The sequence below is a fragment of the Neofelis nebulosa genome, chromosome 4 (genome assembly GCF_028018385.1).
Source record: "Neofelis nebulosa isolate mNeoNeb1 chromosome 4, mNeoNeb1.pri, whole genome shotgun sequence".
Taxonomy (NCBI): Eukaryota; Metazoa; Chordata; class Mammalia; order Carnivora; family Felidae; genus Neofelis; species Neofelis nebulosa.
The window spans coordinates 148,486,715-148,512,799 of record NC_080785.1 but is presented as its reverse complement, the minus strand read 5'-3'; the positions used below and the strand labels follow the sequence as shown (position 1 = coordinate 148,512,799).

At 49.6% G+C, this 26,085-nt stretch overlaps 1 protein-coding gene and 1 long non-coding RNA gene across 2 annotated transcripts in view; one reads left to right on the top strand and one right to left on the bottom strand.

Moving 5' to 3' along the window:
• The first annotated feature begins 500 nt into the window (after positions 1-500).
• On the top strand, positions 501-8,861 carry LOC131510043 (uncharacterized). Its single transcript, XR_009260876.1, has 2 exons — positions 501-714; positions 8,112-8,861. It is a non-coding gene; the product is annotated as an uncharacterized LOC131510043 (long non-coding RNA).
• Positions 8,862-10,281: 1,420 nt separating this feature from the next.
• RFT1 (RFT1 homolog) overlaps positions 10,282-26,085 on the bottom strand; it is a 38,428-nt gene continuing 22,624 nt past the window's right edge. Inside the window, exons 9-13 of the mRNA XM_058726573.1 lie at positions 25,037-25,167; positions 23,546-23,690; positions 19,842-19,947; positions 14,758-15,007; positions 10,282-14,199 (exon numbers count right to left, since the gene is read on the bottom strand). Of these exons, the coding sequence (XP_058582556.1) occupies positions 14,032-14,199; positions 14,758-15,007; positions 19,842-19,947; positions 23,546-23,690; positions 25,037-25,167 (800 nt within the window). The 3' untranslated portion in view covers positions 10,282-14,031. The remainder of the gene's footprint in view (positions 14,200-14,757; positions 15,008-19,841; positions 19,948-23,545; positions 23,691-25,036; positions 25,168-26,085) is intronic.

The window sequence follows — 26,085 nt, the reverse complement described above, 5'->3', positions numbered from 1 at the left end:
CGTGCGGCTGTGGTTGGCACTCTCTGGGTGAGGCTGCTGTTCCCTTGATCATTCAGACTGGACACAGGGGATGTGCCATCCGTGAGCAGGCCTGTGGGTGCAAGCCCTGGCAGGAAGGCCCAGGCCGGGGGGTCGGGAGGAGCAGGGGGCTCCAAGTCCAAGGTGCTGTGTGGTGGGGCTGGAACACCTATGCCTGAGCCCAGACCCCAGAGTGAGTGCCCTGAGCCGGCCAGCCCCCTTTGTGCCACACCGCAAGGCTCAGGCCCTCAGTCCTGAGCTGGGGTGATGGGAAGAATGCAGGTGTGTCCAGCCTGGCCCCCATCCCCCAGAACATCCCCACCAGGGAGACAGAGATTTCGCTCTGCTCCCCTCCCTTCCCCACCTTAGAGATCAACCAGTCCCGGGCAATTTGGTGTTGCCATGACAACCACACACCTTCTTTTCTACTTAGCAGATTGAATCTGAGTTGCAGATTAAATCCTAGTGAGTTGTCTGTTTTGAAAGCATGTGGCTGCTTGGAGAGATCTATGCATCTTCAATTTCCCAAGTGCCTCTGACAACCACTCCTTGTTTCCTGATGGCTGAAGCAGGGGAGATGTGCCGAGCACTGCTTCCTGTGCCCCTGGGGTGGTCCTGGCCCAGTGGCAGACCCCCTGAGATCTGGCTTCCCACCTGCTCAATCACACGGACAGCATCTGGTGTGTAGCCTCTGAAGTAAGCTGGACAGTGGCCGACAGTGGCCCCAGACGATGGGTTTCTGGCAAGAGCTCTGGACTCAGGAGGCTCTCTCTGTCTCCATCAGGGATGTGTGCTGCTTTTAGGGACTCGGAAAGCCACGGCTGGAGTTGCCTTTATGTGAACAACTGGACGAGTGGGCCTACGGGCCCCCAGAATGACCTTAACCTCCACGCTTTCCACAGAGCTGACCTTAGCCACTCTGCCCAGCAAAGGTGGGGAGTGGGTCAGAGATCAGGCCCCCGATGAGGGAGACCTGGGGGGTGGGAAAGAATGGCCCTGTCTGGGATGAGGAGGGCACTGGTGGCCCTGGGAGGCATGCAGGGCGGTTGGGTGGGGGCATCACGTGCACGGATGGGTCCTTCTCTCTAGAGGGCTTGAGCTGTCAGTGGTTACCTCCTATCCTGGGTTCCAGCTGCCCCCAGGGCTGGGAAGGCCCACCTTGTTCATGCTGAATCCCTGGCCCCTGTTATAGAGCCACGACTCTTCACGGTTTCAGCCTGGCAGTTGGATGCGGCCTGGTTTTGCGTATCTAAGGGAAGGTGGCCATAGGGTGGTCAGAGAAAGGAGTGGCCTAGCCTGTGGTCAAGTCTGCCTGGGGATAAGGACGGAAGGTACAGGGCAACGTCCCGGGAAGGGCCGTTCAGGATGAGCAGCAGGACCTGCCTCTGCCCTCCGCACTCAGCCCTCCGCAGGGCTGCACATTAAACCCTCTGCGAGGTTCCACTGACAGAGCCACCACCCTGCTGGGCTGTGGCAGCTCGAGGCTGTCTTCTGGTCTAGGCCCCCAGGTCCACCTGATCCTACTACCTCTAGGCTGTCTGGCAATGTCCCTCAACTTGTCTTAGCCTCAGTATTTTCCCTCCAGGGAAGAAGGGCCCATGGGTGGGATAGTGAGGGCATGGGGCAACGTCTCTGGGGAGAACATGGAATCTACCAGACCGCAGGGCTTAGTCACATTGATAAGAGCTTTATGGTGTTTGCTCAGAGTTTTCTGATTTGGTAGGGGAGAGCATAAAACACACACACACAAAGAAGCAGCAAATGGAAAAAAAGAGATAATTAATAGCTTGAGGAAAAACAATGGATTCTAGCAAAAGGAAATAGTGTACTACTTGGTTTAGCAGAGAACAATGTTTACATAGTTTTAGACACATAAACACTGAATATCAATTTGCCCCAGATTGTGACGTTGGGAGGATGGGAGGGAAGTGTATGGAGAAGTGGCTGTCAGAGCTCCTACTATGAAGCCCCATACTATGGAGGCCATATTCTAAAGGGGGAAAATCAAGAAATAGCAACATAGGGGGTCCCTGGGTGGCTCAGTCAATTAAACGTCCAACTTTGGCTGAGGTCATGATCTCACGGTTTGTGAATTCAAGCCCCGCACTGGGCTTTCTGCTATCAGTGCAGAGCCTGCTTTGGATCCTCTGTGCTCCTCTCTCTGCCCCTCCCCCACTCGTGCTCCCCCCCACCCCCCACCTTCTCTCTCAATAGCAATATGAGCAAATTGAGAAATAAGAAGGGAAACAGAAGAAGAAATGGCCAGCAGAACTGAAAGGAGAGGGGACCTTGGGGTGGGGGCAGAACCTGCCAGTGTGGGGCTATCAGCCTTGTAGTATTGTTCCACATTTAAAACTTTGGACATGTATTATTATTATTTTTTTTTAATTTTTTTTTCAACATTTTTTATTTATTTTTGGGACAGAGAGAGACAGAGCATGAACGGGGGAGGGGCAGAGAGAGAGGGAGACACAGAACCGGAAACAGGCTCCAGGCTCCGAGCCGTCAGCCCAGAGCCTGACGCGGGGCTCGAACTCACGGACCGCGAGATCGTGACCTGGCTGAAGTCGGACGCTTAACCGACTGCGCCACCCAGGCGCCCCTGGACATGTATTATTTTTGATCAAAAGAAAAATTGAAGGGGTGCCTGGGTGGCTCAGTCAGTTAAGTGTCCAACTTCGGCTCAGGTCATGATCTCGTGGTTCATGAATTCGAGCCCCGCGTCAGGCTCTGTGCTGACAGCTCAGAGCCTGGAGCCCGCTTCAGATTCTGTGTCTTCCTCTCTCTCTCTGCCCCTCCCCACTCCTTGCACTCTCTCAGAAATAAATAAACATTAAAAAAAAAAAGAAAAATTGAAAATAAAAACAGATAGGGTTTAGATAGAGAGCAGGCTGAGGCCCGAGAGGGAGTAACCACCCAGGGTCGCAGAGTCAGGAGACAGCATGGTGCTCAGGTCTGTGGCCAAAGGCACGAGAGCTTGGGGTGACCTTGTCAACACCAGGGACTCAATCTATGGACCGGGCAGCTCACCAAGCACCCACAAAGGCTGCAAAAATGGGCCACGAGCCTAAGGGGATGCATGCCATGCCTCTGGGTGGGGAGACAAGGTCCAAAGCCACTAGCCCACGGAGGGCACATCATCCCAGGGGTAGAGCGGGAGCAGCAAGCAGAGATGCCTTCCCAGACTGCTCTGCCTCCTTTCTGCTTACCGGTGGCTTTTGTCCCCAAGTCCTCCATGTAGCCAGGCTGATTAGTCATCTGAAACAAAGGAGAGCTGGGGCATCAGTGACTTCCCTGACACCTTTTGGGAAGCAATGCCTTCTGACAGACGCACACTGCCCGCAACGAGCCTGCCGCACCCTTCTGTCTGCGGCTGAGGATCCAGTGGAGGCTGAAGTCTCGGGTCCCGGTCGCTGGCTGCGGTCACCAGGGACGGCAAGGCCCGCTGCTCCTCCAGGGTTTTCCTGGCCTCGGCAGTTGTTGGTTGAATGACCGAGTGACAGGCTGTCGTGACACCACAGTTAATGTTCACCATTGCTGGGTGCCTGGCATCATGTGTAGTCCTTTCCAGACATGGAACCCAAGTGAAAGGAGGGATTCAGCCCACTGGCCAGCAGGTCCTGAGCCAGGGGCTCTCTAGCCGGTCAGTCATGACCTTGGCTTGGCCCCGGCAGTCTTCTCTCTGTCCCAGGCTTCTGGGCCCAGATTAGTGCCGAGACAGTGACCTGCTCTGCTACAGCAAGTGGCTATCAGGGCTAATCCGCAGGCAAAATGCAGAAGAAGGCCCGATACTTAGAGGTCTCCACATCAGGATAGTCACTGTCATACAGTTTATAACAGCAAAAAACTGCAGGCAGCCTTAAATTGTACACCAGGAGGTGAGGAAGAGCATTGCAGATGGCAACATAAGCAGGGCAAGGTGAGTGCACCACATGCGAAGTGAAGAGACCACGGACAGGATGTTGTCTTTTTAACTGTCTACAGGGCTGCCCTGGCATAATTTATAATTTATAATATAATATTACAAAATATATAACATACATAACAGTATCAGGAGATAAAATCATTTAAAAAATTTTTTTTAATTTGAGAGAGAGAGAGAGGGAGAGAGAGCGTGAGCAGGAGAGGGATAGAGACAGAGAGAGAGATCCCAAGCAGGCCCCACACTGTCAGCACAGAGCCTGATGTGGGACTCGAACCCACGACTGTGAGATTGTGACCTGAGCCGAAATCAAGAGTCGGACGCTTAACTGACTGAGCCACCCAGGTGCCCGTAAAATCATTTGCTATCAGGAAAAAGTGCATGCAGACATCTGACTCTGGTCTACTTCCCTGCTTCAGTCTCGGAGCACACAGGCACACTTGCTCTCCGGCTCACCACGCCAGCCCCCGAGAGATGCTGCACGGGGACTTTTCCTTGGCTCCCATGATGGCCCCAGAACAACAGGGCAGGGATTAGAACCTTCTGGAGATGGAGAAGAGGTCAAGTTAACCCCCAGGATCTTACGAAGAGACAAAGGCGGGGCTGGAGTTAGAATGTGATTCTCAGGCTCTCTGGTTCTGTTGGTCATCTGGATCAGCAGCCGGTCCCAGGGCCAAAACATCTCCCAGGCTGCGAAGGCAACGGGAGCCCTGGCAGAGGTTGGAGGAATGGCCCACAGAGGCTGATGGGAATGGAGGGCCTGGGGCAGTGGGCTGTGTGAGTCACAACCAGGCACACCCAGGTCACAGTTCTTTAAGGAGGAGCAAGAGGAGCAAAAGGAAGGCCTGATGGACCCCTGCCACTCAGATATGACCCAGATACTGAGTGTCAACAGCCTTACTCCTTCCCCAAGGATCAGACACGTCTGGTGCCTTCGTGCTGTCTGCAAGTCCTAACTGTGGCCAGAACACCTGTCCCTTCTTAGGAAACCCACCTTAACAGTAGTACTCAAGACAGCACCTGATGGGTACCCCCAACAATTGGCCTTTCTCTTTCTCCCGGGCTGCTTCTGGAAGGAGAAAGCCAGCTGATCTGCACCTGGCACCCTCCTCCCAGTCCAGCCAGGGAACCACAAGGAACAAACATGGAGTTTACAGAGGTTAAATCAGATGGGCTGATTGCAGAGATAGTGCTTGTTTTTTTGTGGTCTTTTTTTAGGGTGAGGAGGAAGAATTCAACAGGTTTTAGATCAGCCATGATGAGTGGGTTCAAGGTGAGGGCACTGGCAAACTGGTGAGTGAGGCCGTGTAGGGGTGCCACGGCCTGGGCCTAAAGCTGAGGCTGTGGGAGCCAGAGCCACGGCCACCCACCCACATGGCAGGACCATCTCAGGCCTTTCCGTCTTCTTTGGGAGCTGCCGACAGTGGCTGGCCCTCCTGGGACAAAGCCACGTTCTCCTCTATCGCCAAGGGCCCTTTTTCTTTCTGCTTTAATCTAAGGCTGCAGGGAAATCTAAACAACAAGCTGAGGCAATTTCTGAAATGGCTGAAAATCATTTAACAAGCTTCTGAAGCATCCCCTCTTGTTCTGGGGAGCCGCTCAGGCTGGGCTTCCCCGGAAGTTGTGGCTTTGCCTCTCTGGGCCTGGCTACCAGAGTTCACCGAGATTCAGGGGCCCTAGGGCCTGGTTCTGCACAGTCTCCCTGACCCATATCTCACCCTTGTAAACCCCTCCAGGCAAGCTGGGCTGAGAAGGGGCTTTCATTTCCTCTTCAGTTGTAGCTTTGCCTTCAAGGAAAGGAGAAAGAAAGGTTTCTATTTAAGGAAGAAAGGACTCAACCACAGGCACATAGCTTCTGTGGACTGGGGTTCGATGGGGAAGAGGAAGCAGGTAGGGGTGAAACAAATGCTCCCAGGGCCACAGTTCCTCACAAACGCTGTTTGGCAGACTTATTCCACTCACAGGGCAAACACTAGGCTGGTGCTGGGCACCCTCTGCAGCCTCTCCTTTATTTCTTGCCACACCCTATGAGGCAAGTGGTCTTATGCCCATTTTTAGACGAGTAAACAGAGACTCAAAGGGAAACTGCCTTGCTCAAGGTCACGCAGTTTGAAGTGGGGCTGGGTCTGCCTCCAGGCCCCTCTCTGGGACCCCCACCAAAAACCACCTTCCTCATTCTAGAAGTAGAAGGTAAACAGGGCTGTCGGAAGAAAGGGAAAGGCATGGGATGGGGACAGAGCAGCCTGGAAGGTCAGAAGCACAGGCAACTGAGCCTGACCGGGGCAAACACCCAGTAGCCAGGGAGGAGAGGAGAGGTGTGAGGGTTGGAGGCTGGACAGGTGTGGACAGCAGCTGGGTTCCCCAGGGCGCCCTTCCCATCAGCCAGGGCAGGAGCCGAGGAAAGGGACGGGGACTGTGTTTATAATACCGTGCATTCTGGGTCAATGCCTTTCGTGGGTGACAGAGCCAAGGAAAAACAGTGAACTCCGCGGGTGCAATGCCTGTGCTTCTCTCTCCTCTGCTAGCTCATCCAGAAATAGGCCTTTGAGTTGGGTCCACAGGGTGGGAGAGTGGAGCCTGGGTGGGCACGGATGTGGGTGGGGTGTCCAGAGAGTGAACCTGGCCAAGGGATGGAGAGCAGAAAAGAAAGACAGGACCACAAGGTGTTTAGGAAGACTTGCTGTGGGCTGTTTCCCACAGCTCTCAGAGCTGCCTCTGTTCTTACACGCCCCTTGGGCCCTGCAGGGTGCCTAGTGACAGATGACAGAGAGCAAGATCTCCTGGTAAGGAAGTGGCCTGGGAGTCCCAAAGCCAGCCACCCTCCCACTGGCGTCACCTGTGGTCAAGGACGTTCATAGACAGGGGGCCGTGGGCTTCAGAGAGCTTTCTTTGTAATGTAACATCATTTTTTGGCCAGATTTATTTCTTCCAGATATTTCTTATTCAAGCTAATGCTAATGGCTGTGCAAAGCAGTGACCTTGCATTCTTTAAGACGAAACGAAGGCTGAGGCAGGGGAGGAGTTGCAGGGGAAAACGAGCCCTAGAAGGTCAGAGCTTTCAGACATCAAACCCTGTGGATTTCAGGATTTATTCTGTTTTGTTTTCTAACAAAAAGAATTTTTCTGTCAAGCAAACTCTTAAACTAACCCTCAAATTGCAAAACGAATAAAATCAGCGCTGCCCCTGCTGGAAGAGGAGCAGGACAGCACCTGCACCTGCTCAGGCCCAGGCCTTACCTCCACAGATCACACTGGGCCCGCATCAGGGAGGAAGGGCTGGGGTCCAGGGCAGGGCTCAGGAAGCAGGCACACAGGGTCGACCCCAGTTCTGCCACCTTCTTCTTTTTTTTAATTTTTAAAAAAATGTTTATCTTTGAGACAGAGTGTGAGCAGGGGAGGGGCAGAGAGAGAGAGAGAGAGGGAGACACAGAATCCAAAGCAGGCTGACATGGGGCTCAAACCCACAAACCATGAGATCATGACCTGAGCCGAAGTCAGTCACTTAACTGAGCCACCCAGGCTCCCCTTGTCACCTTCTTCCTAGCTGGGTGGCCAAGGAGCAAATCAAGCCACATCTCTGCCTCAGCTTTCTCACCTGTAACACACAGACGACAGATGGGGCAGCTTGAAGGTCTAACTGCTAACACATACCAAGTGTGTGGTCACCCAGTACCTGGCACGCGCTCAGTGCTCCACAATTGGCCGAGTGGGGGAGACTTGTTCAAGGTCACCCAGTGAGTGAGGAAAGGGCAGCCAGGCTGGCGTATAATTGACGGCATGTGTTCACCACCAAGTGCCATTTAAAAAACAAAACCCTGGGGCGCCTGGGTGGCTCAGTCAGTTGAGCATCCGATTTTGGCTCAGGTCATGATCTCACAGCTTGTGAGCCCCGCGTCGGGCTCTGTGCTGACAGCTCTGAGCCTGGAGCCTGCTTCAGATTCTGTGTCTCCCTCTCTCTGCCCCTTCCCTGTTCACGCTCTATCTATGTCTCTCTCAAAAATAAGTAAACATTAAAACAAAAACAAAACAAAACCCTGCTTGTGTGCTTCCGAAGGCAGACATGGATGCAAGTGGGTTTCCTCAGTGACCCCGCAGATAGAAGAAACACTGCAGGCAGGACGCCTCTGGGGTCCTGCCGCCCAGAGCCTGGCTCTCAGCCCTGTGTTTGCAGGTTTGCTGCAGGAGAGCCGAGGAGGCGAGGACAAGTCGCCAGTGTGCCTGGGCATCATGCCATCAGCCCCGCTGGGGAGCCAGGGCGCCACATGATTTTACTCATGGATACAAAAGAAAAAATGGAAAGGAGCTCTGTCCCTTCTATTGACCCCCCACAGCTTGACATCTGCACACCTGCCAGAGCATTCTTTTGTCATTGGAGAGATGCCACTCAGGGATCTCATGAGCTACAGAAGGAAGAAAGGAATCTTGAGCTGTGGTTCAGAACATTAAAAATGCGCTCTGTTCATCTGGTTTGTTCATAAAATTGTTGTGTTAATGCCCTAGGGGAAACGGAAAGCTATTTTAGCAACATTCCCTAGTTTGGTTGGGATTACGTTTGGAGGAAAACATTCCCACGTCTGTCATGGCTACAGTCTCGCTTTTCCTGTTTTCATGGTTCCCCCTGCATGGCCACGGGAGGCTCTGATGAGGGCTGGACAAGAATGTGCTCCGAGACCGGGGAGGCTGGAGTTAACCAGCGCTGAGGGGTTCACGCACCTGTCGAAAGGATGGAGGCTCCCGTGTCACCGGAATTGTGTCATAGTTCTCCTGGGGACAGGGTGGAAACGAAAAGGCCATCTGGGAGAGGCCCTCTGGTACCCTGTATGCCATTCTGCCCTTGTGTCACCTTTTGTGATTTACAAAAGCGAGTGCAAAGAAGTGAGCGTGGGGTAGGTGAGCCGGGAAGAAACCAGCACTGCCCTCAGTGAGTCACGCTTTCCTTCCAGACCGCCTCCTCCCTCGCCAGACATGGCCGTGTGGAAGCCACACACTATTACTTCCACATAATTGAAAAGGGTGTCAGGGTCTCCCAGACACGAACCAGAAACATGCTGCTCAGCTGTCATGTCCAATGTGACTAATGCAGTCGTGTCTTAATCAGTCCCTGCTCACTGCCTGCTCTAACGGAATCAGAGCCCTGCTCCAAGGCCCCACTTTGTGACAGGGTGGTGCAGAAGAGAGGCAAGGACCAAGAGGTGTCAGTTTTCCGGGCCCCTTTCCCACCTGGCACTGTGAACCAGGCGGCCTCTGCCAAATGCACTTGTCAGGCCAGGGCAACATTGAGACAGTGTAGCCAACGGGGTCATAACTTTGGGACACATTTACATTTTGGAGGGAGGGAGGAAACGAGACAAATCAACGGTGATTGCGGAGATTCCTTTGCAAGTCGGCTGTTCTATCACAGGCCCTCAGGCAGCTCCTGCGGCTGAAGGAGCAGCCCTGGATGAAGTGTGCCACCCTGCCCAGCCCCTACCCAGCAAGAGCTGACTGAACCGGGGCTCAGCTGCCCCAAGAGCGGCCCATCCCCTGGCTCACTGTGACTTTGCCCCACAGCCTCTGCCCGCTATGGACAACCTGGGCCGGATCCTTTTTTCCTGCAGGGGCTTGGCATCGGGAACAGAAGTTACAGCTGTGAGGACTGGGGGCTGGAGACAAAAGGTGGTGAGAAAGAAGGTCTCATCAATGACAGTGCTGCTCAGCCTGAGGCAGCATCTGGTTCTGAAGACTCCTCTTGGCACCGCCCGCCAGCCTGACCGCCCTGCCCACCATCTGGGGCCCCAGGAGAGGTAAGAATCACCCCAGGAGGAAGTCAGGAGAAGCAGAGAGGGCCAGGAGCTCGCTGGTGCCTCACCTCCAGCCTCATGGTGAGGGGGCTTCACAGCCCCCCTTCCCGAGTTCCCGGGGCCTGTTGTCAGCAACCAGGGGCCCTCAACTCCTCAGGAACCTGACACAGCAACAAAACAGCATGCCAACTGGCCAACTACGGCTCTGGTGCACCTGTGCACCCTTTATGTTCAGTGGGGGGCACAGGGTACTGCACTAGGTCTCACAAGCCGTGGGGAGGGTCTCCAGAGGGTGCTGGGGCCTGCAGAGGCTAGCACGGAGTTCTGGGTGCATGGACTCTGGTGAGGACTTAACTCATGAGGGGAAAGACCTAACTCCCTGCATCGCACTTCCAAGCCCCTTCCACCTATGCCGCATTGCCCAGGAGTGATGGAGAAGTTCCTGGGCAAGGAATTGACTGCACTTTGGGACAGGGGCACCCAGCCACTTCTGTTCATTAAGAAGAATTTATAAGACCTTCTTAATTAGGCCCCTAAAGGAGGCTGAATGACACTAAGAGCCCAGTTTTCCAATTTTACTATGTTGTACCCAGATGACTCTGGTTAAAAAGCAATGACATTGACTAACAGGACTGATCGTGCCATGGTAAGTGGGGTCAGATGATGATGCAAATCAGTACGCATCTTCCTTTCCCTCAAATTCTTCAAATAAAGCACCTTTTTTCTTCTTTCTTTGAAAGTTAACTAGCAAATGAAATATTTACATTAAAGGCTACTTCACCCAGGTACAGCAAGTAAGAGCAAAATAAAACAAGAGCATCTGATGGGCTTAAAAGTCAAATTTCCAAATTAAATACATACATGGTCAAGCACCTGATGGAGGAAGATGTGAAGGTGAGAGGGTACCCAGGACTCCCCCAAATCACGGTCTAAAATCACACACTTGCCCTACCTGCCTGACAGGAGTCCTGATCCGTCAAAGGATGGCTGCTTAATTTTTAAAAAATGACCAAGACAAGGACCAGGCCAGACAGAGAAGACAGGAGACAGAAAAGCCCAGCAAATGATGGGAAACAGTGCTTGGGGCAGGAAGGGGAGAAGAGGAGCGTGCTGCTAGGCCTTTCTGTCCCAGACACAGAAGATCCCCCTGCAGAGGCTGGGTAACTGCCCCTCTTTCAGAGTTAGGGCCCACATGCCAGTCACAGCATCACTGCAGGAGAAAAAGTTCCCAGGAGGAATAAAGGTGGTTCACATACTCCAGCTATCTGCCCACCGTCCTTCTGAATTTTTTTCAGAAGGAAAAAGATGTGAATAAAAGAATGGATTTGTTTTAAAATCAGGGGACTGACAGGAAACTAGCAACACAATCGAATTCCACAGGAAACAGGCAGGAGGGTGTGCCCCCTGCTGGATGCAGGCTGGCGCGTGGCCACACGGCACTTCCAGAGCCAGGAGTGAGCGTTAAGTAGCGTGGCAGCGGCATCCCCTCACCAAGGGACCCAAATGGCCGAATCTGAAGTCACCAACACATGCACACGGCCAGAGCAGCACAGAAGGAATACTGTTATTCTCACCATCAAAGGCTTCTTCGTTTCATAAAAGGACGTGCTTTAGACGTGCTTGTTGCCACAGCACATATACTAAAAGGATGTGCTTTAGAGACTGGTTTCCATGGAGAAGCAGCCTCACTGTATTTTAAGTGGTACTTAAAGCCAAATGTGTAGCTCCCCCCAGAAACTCTGCTCAGGTACAGTGAGGGAGCTCGGCACACATGTCCACAAACATAGTGTGGCGTTAGGGCACTGGCAAGGGAAAGCCCTCAAGCCAGCGCTCGGGCCCAACTACATTTCCAGGAGGTGGCCAGGGGGTAGAGGCAGAGGTCAGCAGAGTCTAGAGGGCCTGCTGCCAACGTGCTGACAGCCCAGGAGGCAGGTGCTCATAGTGAGAACACACCTGCTTGCCCAAAACTCAGCCGTGGGACTACTTTTCCTATAAACAGGGAGGTAGGACATGGGAAGGAGCCCTGGACCACTGGCCTAGCTGGCCATCTTTCAAGAGGAGCTGGCCCTGGGGCACCAGGATGGATGGCTCAGTAGGGTAAGCGACCGACTCTTGGTTTCAGCTCAGGTCGTGATCTCACAGTTTTGTGAGTCTGAGCACTGCATCAGGTTCTGCGTGGACAGTTGGAGCCTGCTTGGGATTCTCTGTCTCCCTCTCTCTCTGCTCCTCCCCAGCTTGCGCTTTCTCTGTCTTCCCTCAGAATAAATAAACTAAAAATAAAAAAATAAAAAACAACAACAGAGGAGCTGGCCCTGACCGCAGCAGCCCTGTGCTGACAGCAGTTCCAGGTGGACCGTGCGGGGTGAGGGATGAGAGACCAGAGCACCAGCTGTCAGGCACAGCCTCCACACCGGGGAGCACAGCAGAAACCTGGCTGGGCCCATTCCCGAGAGCTGGGGAGTTGGCAATATTGTTAGGCAATAGCAGCTCTTCCTGGAGCAGAGAATGAACATTGTGAACGTGTGCACAACTGGTCCCGAACCCTGATGCGGGTGAGGACGATAGGGTGTGCTAACCTTAGTTTGCCAAAAAGGCTGATTCCAGTGCCCTGCCCCCAGACATGATGGTTCCAAAGGTCTGGAGTGGGTCCTGGGGAGCTGTATTTCTAACTTGCAACCAGGCAATCCTGAGGCAGGTAGTTTAAGGGCCACTTTTGGAGTCTGCGGTCAAATGGGCATGCGGTGGGTAACAGGGTTCCAGGGGAGAGGGTGGTGGCCAAGGGCAGCAGAGGAGGAACTTGCGAGCCCTAAAGGTCGATTTCTGTACACTCAAGAGGTAAATAAAAGTACACAGAGGGAGGGAGGGCTGCTTCAGTGCGTGCCGCCCACCCCACCCCACGGGACAATCAGTTCTAAGCTAGCCCGACCATGCCTTACGTGAGCATAATCAAGGCCACGCTTTGGGAGGGTCTCTGACTGGGCAGTGATACCTTGCATTTAGCTACTTTTCCAATTAGTACAAAGCATTCTCCCTTTGAACAGATAAAAAGTCCAAGTGGCTTGGTGCTAGTCTCCATGTGCTGTGGGTCTTGGTCCTTGGCCCCTGGGTGTGTACTAAAGGGGTGCATTTTAGCCAAACCACCACCTGACACAAGTTGCCCTGTTTCTGGGTATAAATGGAAAGTGTGGGACATCAGCACCACTATGACCATCACCATTATCACTATTACCATCCAGGATACGGTTTGTGTCAATGATACCCAAAAGGAATTAATATATCAGTGAAAGAAGAAAAATGCTTTGCCACCTGAGAACGATGCCTGATGATGTTGCCTGCTGGCTGCAGGGTGCGGGATGCAGGGCTCAGACCATCATCTGGGGGACCAGATCCCCAGGCCTGCCACTCTTGTCCGGAAGCTGGCATTCAGGGTTACTGAGCAGTGCTGGAAGCAATGGGCCAGAGGGAGGGGCTTGCCACACAGAAAGCACCCCATTTTATTCTGAAGGAAAAAAAATACCCCACTTCTGCTTCAACTGCCATCTGTGCAATTTCCGCGAGAGCAGCACTCCCTTCAGGGGCCAAGGCCGCTCACACCGGGTCACCGCTCCCTCAGAGCCTTCTTGCAGGTAGCCAAGCCGGGGGTCTTGAGCCAGCCTGCACTGAATCTGGAAAGGCACGTGGTCTGGGGTGCACAGCAGCCAAGATAAGGTGTGTGACTCCTCCTAGCTAACTCCGGGAAATGTGACCCAAAAGACTCTGCGTTTTCATTTCTTGGGTTTCTCATTGAGGAACGTTGTTCCCTCTCTAAAAACCCAGACCACAGTGCTGACATGGAGAAAGCCACAACTCCAGGGCCATCTCTGTTCTAATTTGGTGCATAACATCAGGTCTCCTTCCTTCTCTTACGGAGTAAGTTCCATGTTCCTGTGAAGGGTCAAGTGGCCACATCTGTTTCCGGGCCAGGATGTTAACTATAACGTCCAGGAGATAGTTTGCTGGTGTATGTGGCGCCTTAGGTCAATCACAGCAGAAAGGAATACATTAATCAAAGGGAAAAATACTGATTAGAACAGACTGGTGACAAAAATAATGTATCGATTTTAAAAGAGCTTTTTGGTCTTCCCTTAGAAGCGGAGCTCCTCCTTCCCGTTGGGAGGTTCGAACGGACAGCGTTCAGTCCGGCAGCTCTCCGACGTGTCACCTGCCTGGGTCAGTCCTACTCCACCGCAGACCCCCAGCAGGGCTCTTCTGCACCTGCACAAAACTACCCTGAGGCTGGTGCAGGTGCCACAGGTGTCCACGCCTCTGCGGTCACAAGGTTTTGTCAGCCAGTCTGGACACACCTAACTGAGTCCTAACAAAGTGGATCAGCCTGGTCTCTGTGAGGAATGCTGTCCCAACAGTCATTCCCAAGCAAAGGGCCCCCACGGCAATGTGCGCCAGCCTGGCTGGCCAGCCCTGCTCACAGCAGAGCAACACCTGTGGGAAGAAAGCATGGTCATCACCCCTCCATCCGTATGGCCTTCCTCTGGGGTAAGCCAGGGAAAGCAGAGGCCCTAATATTCCAGCTTCAGGTCAGAAAGGGGTGACAACCGCACACCGAGGGGCTTCTCTGTTCCCACTGATAACACTGTTTGGCCACGTCTATCATAAGATGCTGTCCTAGAGGCTTAGGGGAAGGGGTGGCAAATACAGCAGAACCTTGGATTGTGAGTAACTTGTTCTGCAAGTGTTCTGCAAGATGAGTAAACACTTCTAATACATTTTAACTTGATAAATGAGCAATGTCTTGCAAAACGAGTAGTATGTGACCCTGAATGTCACATGATCACAACTGAGTCAATGGTTCCTAAAATTTGCTTTGATATATGAGTGCTTTGGATTACAAGCATGTTTCTGGAATGAATTATGCTCACAAACCAAGGTTTCATGGCACTTGCCCAGCTGATTCAGGAAGAGGAGGAAGGGGGAGCCGAGAGCAAGGGACAGTGGGCAGCTTGCAAAATCATGTAGTGTGAAGGCTGCCGGGAGTCTCACCTCAGAAATACCAGTAATCCCACCACTGAGGGCGAATGCTCCGAGGAGGGCCGGTGATAGGCACAAGCCCGCCAGGGGCCTATGAGGGCTCTTTCGGTAGTAGCGGTGGATGAAGCAAAGGCTCTGTGTGATCCGAATGCCCATGTTAAAGCAGTTGGCCAAGATGAAACCCACACTGCCACACCACTGGGTCAGGAGGTAGGATAACACCAGGAATGAAGATGATAGGGCCAGCATTGTGAAATTGTACCTGCAGAGAGGGAGACAAGCAAAGCAGGGCAGTGGGTACGTTCTCCTAAGATAAGATTGCTCCAAAGTAAGTGGCTGTGAACATGAGATCACAGAAAGCACCTCTGAGTTGCCATGACCCAGCTAGTTTTCATAACCATGAATGCTATATGGGTAGCACGGAAATGTCATTGTCCCGCCGCCCCCGGCCCCCCACCGAATAGAAGAGTGAGAAAATGAGTAATTCAAGATGTTTATGGTTTTTAAGGATAAGTGATTTGACACTTTGTGGTCAAAACACATAAAAATCCTGTTCAGCCCAGGTCTTCAATGTGAGGCACAAAGAATATGACAGGGTAATCATTACATATGAATGCAAACTCTGAGACAGGCACTGTGAGGGGTGCGGGGATACGTTGGTGAGTGACACACGTGGCCCTGCTCTGAGGCTTCGATGCATTTTACAGACAAGGAAACCAGGCACAGAGAGGCTGAATAATCTGCTTAAGGAATGACCTGACTCTGGGCCCTAAACTTGGGGAAATGCATACTGCTTCCCTTGGGAAATGCAGAAGCCCTGTAACCTTGGCCAGGAGACTTTACCCACAACAGGTGACCAGCCTCCAAAGTGACATGCACACAGGGAGCAAGGCCTGAACCACTGCAGTGTCCCCATCCTTCCATCTGCTCTTCATGTCACCAGAGCTCTCTGGATTCCTGACTGGATGGACTATGCTGCCCTTCTACTTCTCTGGCTTCAAGCAGCATGAGCTTAGTTACCTTTAGGTCTCAGCAAGGGCAACTGAGTCTTAGCAAAGAGAAAACAGCTGCTGTAGTCTTCCAAAAGGCTGTACAGTCATGAACAAAATTCTCCAGCATCTGGTTTCTGCCTAGCGAGCAACAGGCATTCTAGGTACATAGTTTTTGAGGGAACCAAACCATTAGGTCCCCCAGCTATGTCTGCTAGGTTAGGAAACCTCATAGGTCACCCAGGTTCAGCACGCAAGGGGTGGTAAGAAAGCCACTATGCCAAATGCCCAGGTACTAGTCCTCAGGCTGACCAAGCCCAAGGTGCTATGGAGATATACTTTATCAGAGGAGGTGATAAGAATACCACACACACACACACACACACACACACACACACACACACAATCCTCCAACAAGGGAGGTATACTTTTCACTGACACCTGATCAATGATCAGAATTGCCAACTTCATAACAAGCCACTGAGGGTGGGGACCATCACAGACCAGTTACGTGACCTCTTTTACAAAAAGAAGTAGAGCTATATAATCTTTTTTTTTCTCCCCCAGAAAATATCTCAGACAGCTCTGCTACACTAATCCTTGGATTTGAGGCAAGAGATTCCAAAACTTTCAAAGTCATTCTCACCCAACTCTAAGTAAAATGTCAATAATGGGTGAAACCAGTAGCTAATTCATGCTAATTCAAGCAGCAACGAATTCAACAGTGTGGCTTCTTTGGTGTGGCCATTTGGGAAGAGCTGATAATGATAAGGGTCCAGTGTTTTTCACTGTCAGAAGATGGCTCTACAGCTGTTGAAATTTCCAGAACTTCCAAATCTATAGCCTTAAAGGCATAATCCACTTCAGGAAAATAAGGGAAATTTAAAGATGCAATTAAAATACCACTTTTTAAATCAATTCAAAATTAGTGACAATAATGACTATGCTATAAGGTTTGGTTAATGTAAACAGTAAATTCTTTATGAATGCTGATTTTTTTCATGGCCCCAAGAAAATACTAGGCTTAAAATCATGCTTATCAAGACATAGATGGTCAAAGATGTGGGCTGTGGCAACAACTGCAGTGTCCCCCAGCGGGTGCTGGTTGAGCACATCAAGGCACAGCCATCAATGTGGCCTCCGCAGCCATGAAAAGGATGGTGCCAGTCTCTCATGAGCCAACATGAGAAAATGGCACTCGTCCTTCACTCAACAATTATGGAGACCAGCTCCACGCTGGACATTCAAAGGCCAACAAATCAGTCTTGGGCCTTTGTGTCCCTGTCCCCTGTGCCTGAGAGGCTCTGCCCCATCTTTGTACAGCAGACTCTGCTTGGTCACCCAGCCTCAGCCTGAATGCCACCTCCTCAGAGGGGCCTCCCAATCCAAAAGAGCCTCACTCTCTCTGCATAACCCTGTTGTAGTTATCTGAGCTGCACAGTATTTCCTTATTTATTTACGTGTTTGCTGTCTGCCTCCCCCACCATCAGCTTCAGGAGAGCAGGGATCTCGTCTGTCTCTTCATTGCTGTATTCCTGGAGCTTAACATGATGCCTATTAGAAAGCAAATGCTCAAAAAGCATTTGTCAAATGAAAAGAAATGGAGAGCTCCTTAACAAAACAGAACAAAAATTCTTCAACAGGGAAGACGAAAAGGCCATCAATCAGAGTCTATATATATTATGAGGTTATTAACAAAAAAACTTGGAATTCAAAGGATTTTCTAATATTCCAGGTCCAACCAAATGCCCTATTTTAATTTAGAAAAACACTGATTAAAGTTTTAAGTAAAAGCCCATGCCTTTATCAATACAGTATTTTTTTTTCAATTCAGAATCTAAAATGCCCAATGTAAATCAATCATAACATTTAACTAAACTGCCCAAACCCACTATAAAAATCCTTACTGGAGTTGTATGTCTGGTTAAATTCACAGAGATAAAAAATGCTGTGGTCTGTGATGAGGCCAGGTGCCATGTGCTCACACGAGGGCTGGGGGCTGGGCCGCAGGCCCAGACAGAACCTGGCTGCTGGGTTTAATACACACAGGGGGAACACATTTCACTCTTTGGGGAAGTGCGTTGCTACAGATGAAAACTGCATTAGAAGGCGCTTTGGTTCTGTGTTTTCTCCATGCTGACTACTAATACCATGGAAATAATTTTCCAGATGTTTATATATCATCAAAATCGCATTACAGCGAACTTAGAAAGTTGTTTCTTTTGGTTCATTGCAATGTAAGAGGAAAGAAAGCAGCAAGCCACTGTCTATATTCCCTCATGATTTTATTGTAAGATACATTTTACCATTTTAAGCAGGCTTAGTGCTGACTCTCCCCCTTAACACTAATGCTGAAATTATTACAACAAAATTCCCTCCAAAGAGATAGATTCCTTGTCCAGAGCTCTTTGTACTGTGGCCCAGTGCTTCATTTAGTATATTTTACATTATATCTAAAAATTATTTCACGTTTGAAACACCTTTCAAATAACAACACAGTATTTCAAAATTAAACTTAAATAGACCTTTTCATCCATGGGGAAAAAAAGGGTGGGGAGGATGACTCCAAGTAGTTTTATAGCTACACATTTAACTATCTGAAGTAAAAACCCTATCTGGACCAGTATCTGAGAACTGCAGGTTGTGACTTAAAAGTAGGCTGAGAAATCAGTTTACTGGGTCATGACATGGCAGTTTGAAAAATGCAATCTAACAGAATTAAGAATCATCACTGTGTCTGCACATAACTGGGGTATTTGCTGCTTCGTGAGGGCTTCATTCAGTCATGTCCACCTAATATGTACAGGGTCACAGTGCTCAATGTAGTTTTTACCGATAAACTGGTCTGGGCCAGTGGCTCCTCAGACCGTAGCTGTCCATCAGAAATCTCCTAGAGCTATGTGATGAAAGATTCCTTGGCTCCAGCCCCTTACAGGCTAATTCAGTTGGTCTAGGAGGGGCTGGAACTCCTAGGGGACTCTGGCGGGTCTGGGCTAAGATGCTGCTCTGGGCTCCAGTTCTCAACTGTGCGGTAGCAAAGTCACCAAGCTTCCTTGTGAAACAGCCCCAGGCTGGAAGCATAAAGAGGCTGCTCTGAATGAGAGGAAGGTTCTCCAACTCTCTGAGTTACCCTTTCTTGTCCCACCTCCACCCCTGGGCCTGAGGGCTATTGATGGCACTCAAGGCCTTAGAAAGGCAGTACAAGGCCTCCCACAAGGGATCCAGGCCTCAGGGGACAAAAGGATCACCAGGACCACTTGCCTCATTATCTGCACCCATCCCTCTACAGTCTTTCCCTTTTCCTCCTCTCCTTTTCCCCTATCAGTTTTACCCCTCTCCTCAACCTCATCCTGTAGTGATGCCTTAAGATACTGCCATGCTACTTCTGGCATTTGGGACGCAAGAGATGAATGATGCTGGGTGAGGGTCAGAAGCTCTAAGCTAGGAGGTGGTGTCAGAATCACTGAGGAGCTTTTAAAAAACACACATGTCGGGAGGTGGCTGGTTTCGCAAGCGTGCTAGGAGAGTGGTGGAAGAAGGAATCTGCACATCAAACAAGCTCCAGGGGGCATTCTGACTGACGGCCAGTGCTAAGAACCAGTCTGAGGCACAGAGCAGAGGTCCTGATCTGGGGTCAATGGATGGGAAAAAATTGTGGCAAACATATATGCGCACTTGGGCCTTTCTCTGAGGAAAGGTGTCACAGATCCCTGAGTTTCTCCAAGGCCTACAAATCAGAGTCTCAGGTGGAGGACTCTGGATCTTGCAGAAGCTCCGTGGTAACCCACAGGGGCACTGGGCAAGGCGGTGGAGGAGTGGAGCTGGTCCTGTGCCTGTCTCTGCAAACCTGGACTAACACAGCCCCACGGGGCCCGGATTTCTTCCTCCTCCAAAGGGAGGCGAAGGGGGGTTGCTGCCCCGGCCGTGCGTGGGGAAGACTAACCGGATGGTGCGCGCGCAGACACCGGAGAGCCTGGACATGGCGCTAGTGCTGTAGGTGCTGCCTCTGCGAGAGCTTTCCGTGAATCCACGCTCAGGACGAAAAGAGAGAAGACTGGCAACTGGGGGGAAGGCTGTGATTAAAGGCGGGTCTTTCAGGTTACCTACCTGTCGACCTCCTCTTTGCTCATGGCAGCAAATGTGAAACACTCGGTCACTCCGTTGATGGCAAGCAGGAGGACGTAGAGACAGTAGGAACGCAGCAAAACAGGACCTATGAGGAAACAACCCACGGAGACTCCAGAGCCCAAACGTACCAGAACTGGCTCAGGAGCCCTGCTGGTACCGTCAATGGGCAGACATGTGCTCAAGCCTATGGTCTTAACTATCTGGAAGGCCTCCCAGTATTCCATGGCACCGATTAAAAGAAACGGCTAAAAACAAAAGAGCAATTGAGATTAAGCCTAAAAATCTCTCTTAACAACTAAATTCTCATCTGGCCAGGAAGCAAGTCTTCTCACTTTGTAAATCTGCACGAAGAGGTCTGCTGGTTTGAGCACTCAAGGCCACTAGTGGCCCTGCATGTATGAGAACCTCGGCTGAACAGGTCCTGGACGAAAGACACTGGGGAGAAGCCCAGGGCTCAGGAGCGGCAGAAAACTAGAGACAGAACCCCTCTGCAAATCTGCAGGGAGAATCAGAGTAACCATCGTGTTATTTTCTTCTAAAACATAGTGATGTAGTTCTATAGCTAACTAACAAGCTTTGGAAAAATCTGCTAACAAAAGACTGGGAGCCTTAAAAATGGAATTGATCCCCTCTTTTAGGAGGGCCATTACCAAGAGGCAGCCAAGCAACTTTTTTTTTTTTTAATATTCCTGTTTATTTTTGAGAGAGCACACATGAGCAGGGGAGGGGCAGAGAGAAAGAGGGGACACAGAATCTGAAGAGGCTCCAGGCTCTGAGCTGGCAGCACAGAGCAACGTGGGGCTCAAACCCACCAGCCAGAGATTATGACCTGAGCCAAAGTCAGATGCTCAACGGACTAAGCCACCCAGGTGCCCCACAGCCAAGCAACTTCTAATAAAACCTATGACCCAGCAATTCCACCCATAAATATCCATCCAATAAAAATAAATGTATGTGTTCACAAAACACCTTGTACAAAAATGTCCATAGCGGTTTTACTCATAATAGCCCAAACTGATCATCAACAAGAGAAAGAATAAACTGTGGGCCAGCCATATAAAGGAATACTTCTCAGAGAAGTGATCAAAGAGAAAAAAACTACTGATCTGTGTAAAAACATGGATGAATCCCAAAAACTGTATATTGAGGGAAAAAAAACCAAACATTAAAGTGTCCATACTTTATGATTTCATTTGCTTTTTAAAAAAACTTATTTATTTTTTAAATGTTTATTTATTTATTTTTGAGGGGGAGAGAGAGAGAGTGAGTAGAGGGGGCAGAAAGAGAAGGGGACAGAAGAACCAAAGTGGGCTCTGTGCTGACAGCAGAGAGCCCGATGCGGGGCTCAAACTACGAACCAAGAGATCGTGATCTGAGCTGACGCTGGACGCTTAACCAACTGAGCCACGCAGGTGCCCCATGTGATTTCATTTATATGAAGTCCCTTTTAAAAGCAACACTGGGGCGCCTGGGTGGCTCAGCTGATTGAGCTTCTGACCAGCTCAGGTCACGATCTCACGGTTCGTGGGCTCAAGCCTTGCACTGGGTTCTGTGCTGACAGCAAGAGCCTGTGTCAGATTCCATCTCCCTCTCTCTCTGCCCCTCCCCTGCTTTCTCTCTCTCAAAAATAAACATTAAAAAAAAAAAAAGCAATACTAATCTGTAGTGATAGAAATCAGAACAGTGGTTGCCTCTGAGGTAGAGGGAGGCAGATGACTGGAAAGGGTCCTGAGAGAACTCTCTGGGGTGATGAAAGTGTTGAACCTATCAACCAGGATGTTGGTTACATGGGTGTATATATTTGTCAAAACTCATCAAATTGTACTCTTAAGAGTACAGAATCTTACTTTATGTAAATTAGGCCTCAATAACTTAGTCACTAAAAGAATTCCAGTGTTCATATTTTCTGGCAAAGGAAAGGCATTCAGATCCACAGCATGAGTCCAAAGAGTCAGGAGCAGAGCAAGGAGATGAGGGAAGGAAAGCCAGCAGGGGCCAAGGTTGGGGATATACTACCAGAAGCCACCATTGGTGTTAGAGAGAGAGCTGAAGGTTCGGTCAATGTGAGAGGCAGCTACCACAAGAAGAAAAATGCTAGAAGACCCTGCTAGGACAGTGGCAATGATGGAACCCTGGGCCAGGCAAGAAATAACAACAGTGCTGATTCACCAAACAGCACATTTTTTTCAGAGACAGAATCCAGACTATTCTTAAGACTCTCCTATTTCTGAAGAGGATACCAAAGGAATATCTTTTTGAATCTAAAATTGTTATTTTTTTTAACGGTGTTGTATTAGTTTCAGGTGTACAATATAGTGATTCAATAATTCTACACATTACTCAGTGCTCATCATGTTGAATCTAAAATTATTAATGACTGACATAAAACATTAGAAACAGAATTTATTACCTTAGAAATCAACTAACACTGACCCTTGTAACTGATAAATCTATTATCAATGCTGAAAACTGGGACCAGCCTCTTACTTGAGCAAAAGGGCTACACAATCACAGCAGTCTGTTTCTGTACCTTCTATGACTAATTACTCCACCAGGTGAACACTGTATTGATGGGACAGCCTTCTCCTCATGAAAATGTCCTGTGATTTCATTACAATACAAGCTGTTTCTTGGTGATTACCTTTCTTAAGGAGGCCCTGCTACTGTGAAATAGTCAAGTCCCCGATCTCTGCACACTGACTCATACTAATGGCTTCCTAATGAGGCCTCCCTGCCTGTCTGATAGAATCCCAGGGTCTCACAGCACAAGCCCGCAGGGAGCTGCAAACCACCTCATTGGGTTCACAGCAGGTGTTTCTCCAAACTTAATGACCTTGGCTCTTGTGTAGAAACTTGGCCCCTCCTCCCCTAATACCCTAAGTTTGGGACCATTATAGTGGAGACCAAAACATGCCAGGGAACTTGTAAAATGGCATCTGACAAAGCCCTTTACATTGAGATGGGGCAGCAGAAAGAAGACTTCAGGGTTCTTGTCTAGTGCCTTGAGGAACTGAAAACATCTTTACCCAACCCAAGATGAAACACTGCAAGTGGATTGCCAGCCTGTGGCGTAGCACATTTTGAAATTGGTGAAGTCCCCAGGGCCTAGCAAGTGCTGTGAGGTGCTCAGTGGCCTGGGCACCGCTGTTTCAAAGTTAGACACGTTCAATAATTTTGTCCTTCAAAGACCAAGAGTCACTGGATTAAATATACCATTTTACTTGCCGAGATCAATTTTATTCTCTGCAAATGGCTCTGAGTTATCCTTCAGAGGCTCTCATGCATCAGGCCGTGAGATTTATGTGGCATTTACTACCTTCAGATGTGTTTAGTATCAAGCGGAGACTCATTAGAGCCTGCTCTCTGCCTTCCTCCCTCATCCGAGAGGGTGCACAGGGAAGTGCCCCGCAAGACACATCTTAAGCCTGGGAGGAGAGCCAAAGATTCATAATGACTTCTCCAAGTGAATTTGGGGGACTGGCTGATGTGGTGCCAAACCCCCCTAATGGTACCCAGATGTTTCTGACCTTGTATGAGGGGAACGGCCTCAGAATCCCAGCCACTGACAATGTCCCCTATACCGACAAGTATCAACCCATATGCATGCAAGTTTTTGAATTTCATAAGACTCTTCTATTTCTGTTTAGAAATTAGAATCAATCTGACAAAACTCTTGCGCGTACCTGATCCAGAGCTAAGCATGACCCCTCCGTAGATATCCAAAGCCAGCTGAGAATAGGCAAAGCCAAAAACGGTGATGGTCAGGCCGGCCAGCAGGGCCAGCTTGAGCAAGGACTCCAACACGGTGGCGGCCACAGCCATGTCCTCCTGGGACAGGGGGAGAGGGAAGGAAGTTGGATGAATCATGAGCTAAAGAAAAACTTCACATCTGGCCTTATCTCTCTTTGCTGTCTTACAGATCACTCGTTCACCTGCTGAGAGGCATCACTGCTTTTCTGCAGCCTATGCTGTTTCCATGTCAATTAGCACGAAGGAAATGAAGGAAAAAAAGACAATCTGTGCCTTCTTAGGTAGTTCAGGGGAGGTCTGGTTTTTAACTCATTCAGGATAAGTTATTTCAAAGGTTGTTTAGGAAACATTAGCTTTCCTCTCTGATATTTATTCTTTTTTTTTTTTTAACGTTTATTTATTTTTGAGAGAAAGAGAGGGAGAGACAGAGTGTGAGCTGAGAAGGGGCAGAGAGAGAGGGAGACACAGCATCCGAAGCAGGCTCCAGGCTGTCTGCACAGAGCCCGACGCGGGGCTCGAACCCACGAACTGTGAGATCATGACCTGAGCCGAAGTCTGGCACTTAACCAACTGAGCCACCCAGGCGCCCCTGGTATTTATTCTTAAATGGACAGCAAGTTTTTACATTGCTAGCCGGCTGGCTTTGTCAGTGTGCTTCTCCTGACAAACGTCTCCAAATTCTGACGTTCCTGTCAAAGTATGCTTAGGAAAATATTCCTAAATCGACTGAGAACCAGTCGACTGTGCATAAACTGTATTTTTCAAAATGTCTTCTAAGACATGTAAGAGGGTGACTTAGCTTCCTTTTAATTCTAAGAGAAGTCAGACATTTTCGATGGTTTTAGAAAAAGGGAAGTTTCGACAACCAAATACGCCTGGATTAAAATCTCTTCTGTTATTTATCAATAGGAGTATATAGAAGAGTGTAGCTCTGGGCACTTCACGGTCTTTAAGAAGCTTATTAAGCAACTGGTGTGGTGAGTGACACCAAATGACCACATCCTTTTCTCCCCACGCCCTACACGAGCCTTGTCCCAGACTCTGCATCCTTCGGCTCGCCTGTGGTTCTCGAGAATGTGAGGATGGAGGAGGCAACCTCGATTCTTCCAGCTACGCCTAGACCAGGGGAGGGGTATGCGCCGTACTGGGGACGGCCGCAGAGAGTTCTGAGAAGGCTGGATCAAGAGTGAGCTTACAAAGAAGGACTAAGAATGAGAAGGGAGGGGCCAGCCAGGGCAAAGGGAGAAGGCTTCAAAAGAAGTGAGCTCAGAGTCCTACCATCATTTGGAAGGCGATGGAAGAATGAAATCTAGAAGGAAATTTCAGATCAAACAGAAGGGAAACTGGCTGCTGCACATTTCAGTCTGTTTACCCTGAAATTGGAGAATTCACTAGAGAGACAGTGACCTAAGAACCAAGACTACCTGCTTCTGAAGTGTGGCGTCCTTTCCTCTCTCTAGCACCTTGGCGAAAAATATGTAAAAACTCTCCTCTATTGGCTGGAAAATTAATCTGGCCACAAGGGAGCCAAGATTATTCACTATATCGTATACACCTACAAGAAAAAAAGGAAGAAACAATAATCCTACTAGTTTTCTGATTTGAGTTTTCATGGCACCATTAACATTCTTTCTAATTTAATTAAAAAAAATTTTTTTAAATGTTTTATTTATTCTTGAGAGAGAGAGAGAGACAAAGCATGAGTGAAGGAGGGGCAGAGCCAGAGAGGGACACAGAATCCGAAGCAGACTCCAGGCTCTAATCTGTCAGCACAGAGCCCAATGTGGGGCTTGAACTCACAAGTCCTGAGATCATGACCTGAGACAATGTCAGACGCTCAACCGACTGAGCCACCCAGGTGCCCCACTAATTTAATTTTTTTAATGGAACTTTTTTGAGGTAATTATAGATTCACAGGTAGTTTTAAGAAATCACAGATCCATTACTCAGTTTCATGAATAGTAACATTTTGTGAGAGCAGGGCACAGTATTGCAGCTGGGATACTGACACTGACACAGTCAAGACAGAACATTTCCAGCACCAGCACTTTTTTTTAATAGAAATCATTAATGCCAAGTTGATTTAAAAATTTTTTTCTTTCCACTACTTCAGGATTATAGTCAAAAATAAATACAAAGAAAGTATTGAGACTTATCTAGCCGCACGATCACAGGGCAACTCTGTGACTGTGATGGCAAGCTCCCTTTTCTGTCAGTGCCCCCAAACCCCAGACGGACACCAGAACTCTGCAGGAACCAGGGGATCTCAACAGAGAACCTGCCACCCGAGTCACAAGAGAGGGGGCGGTCAGTACACTCTATATATTTACAGAGACCAACAATTTTCAATCTTTAGGAATCATTTTTTTCCAATCTTCATCTTTTATAATCATCAGGTATATTTTTCATTAACTGTATCAAACCGCAGAGAAAACTATTACTAATTATCTACTAATGGTGTTCACTACAGAAT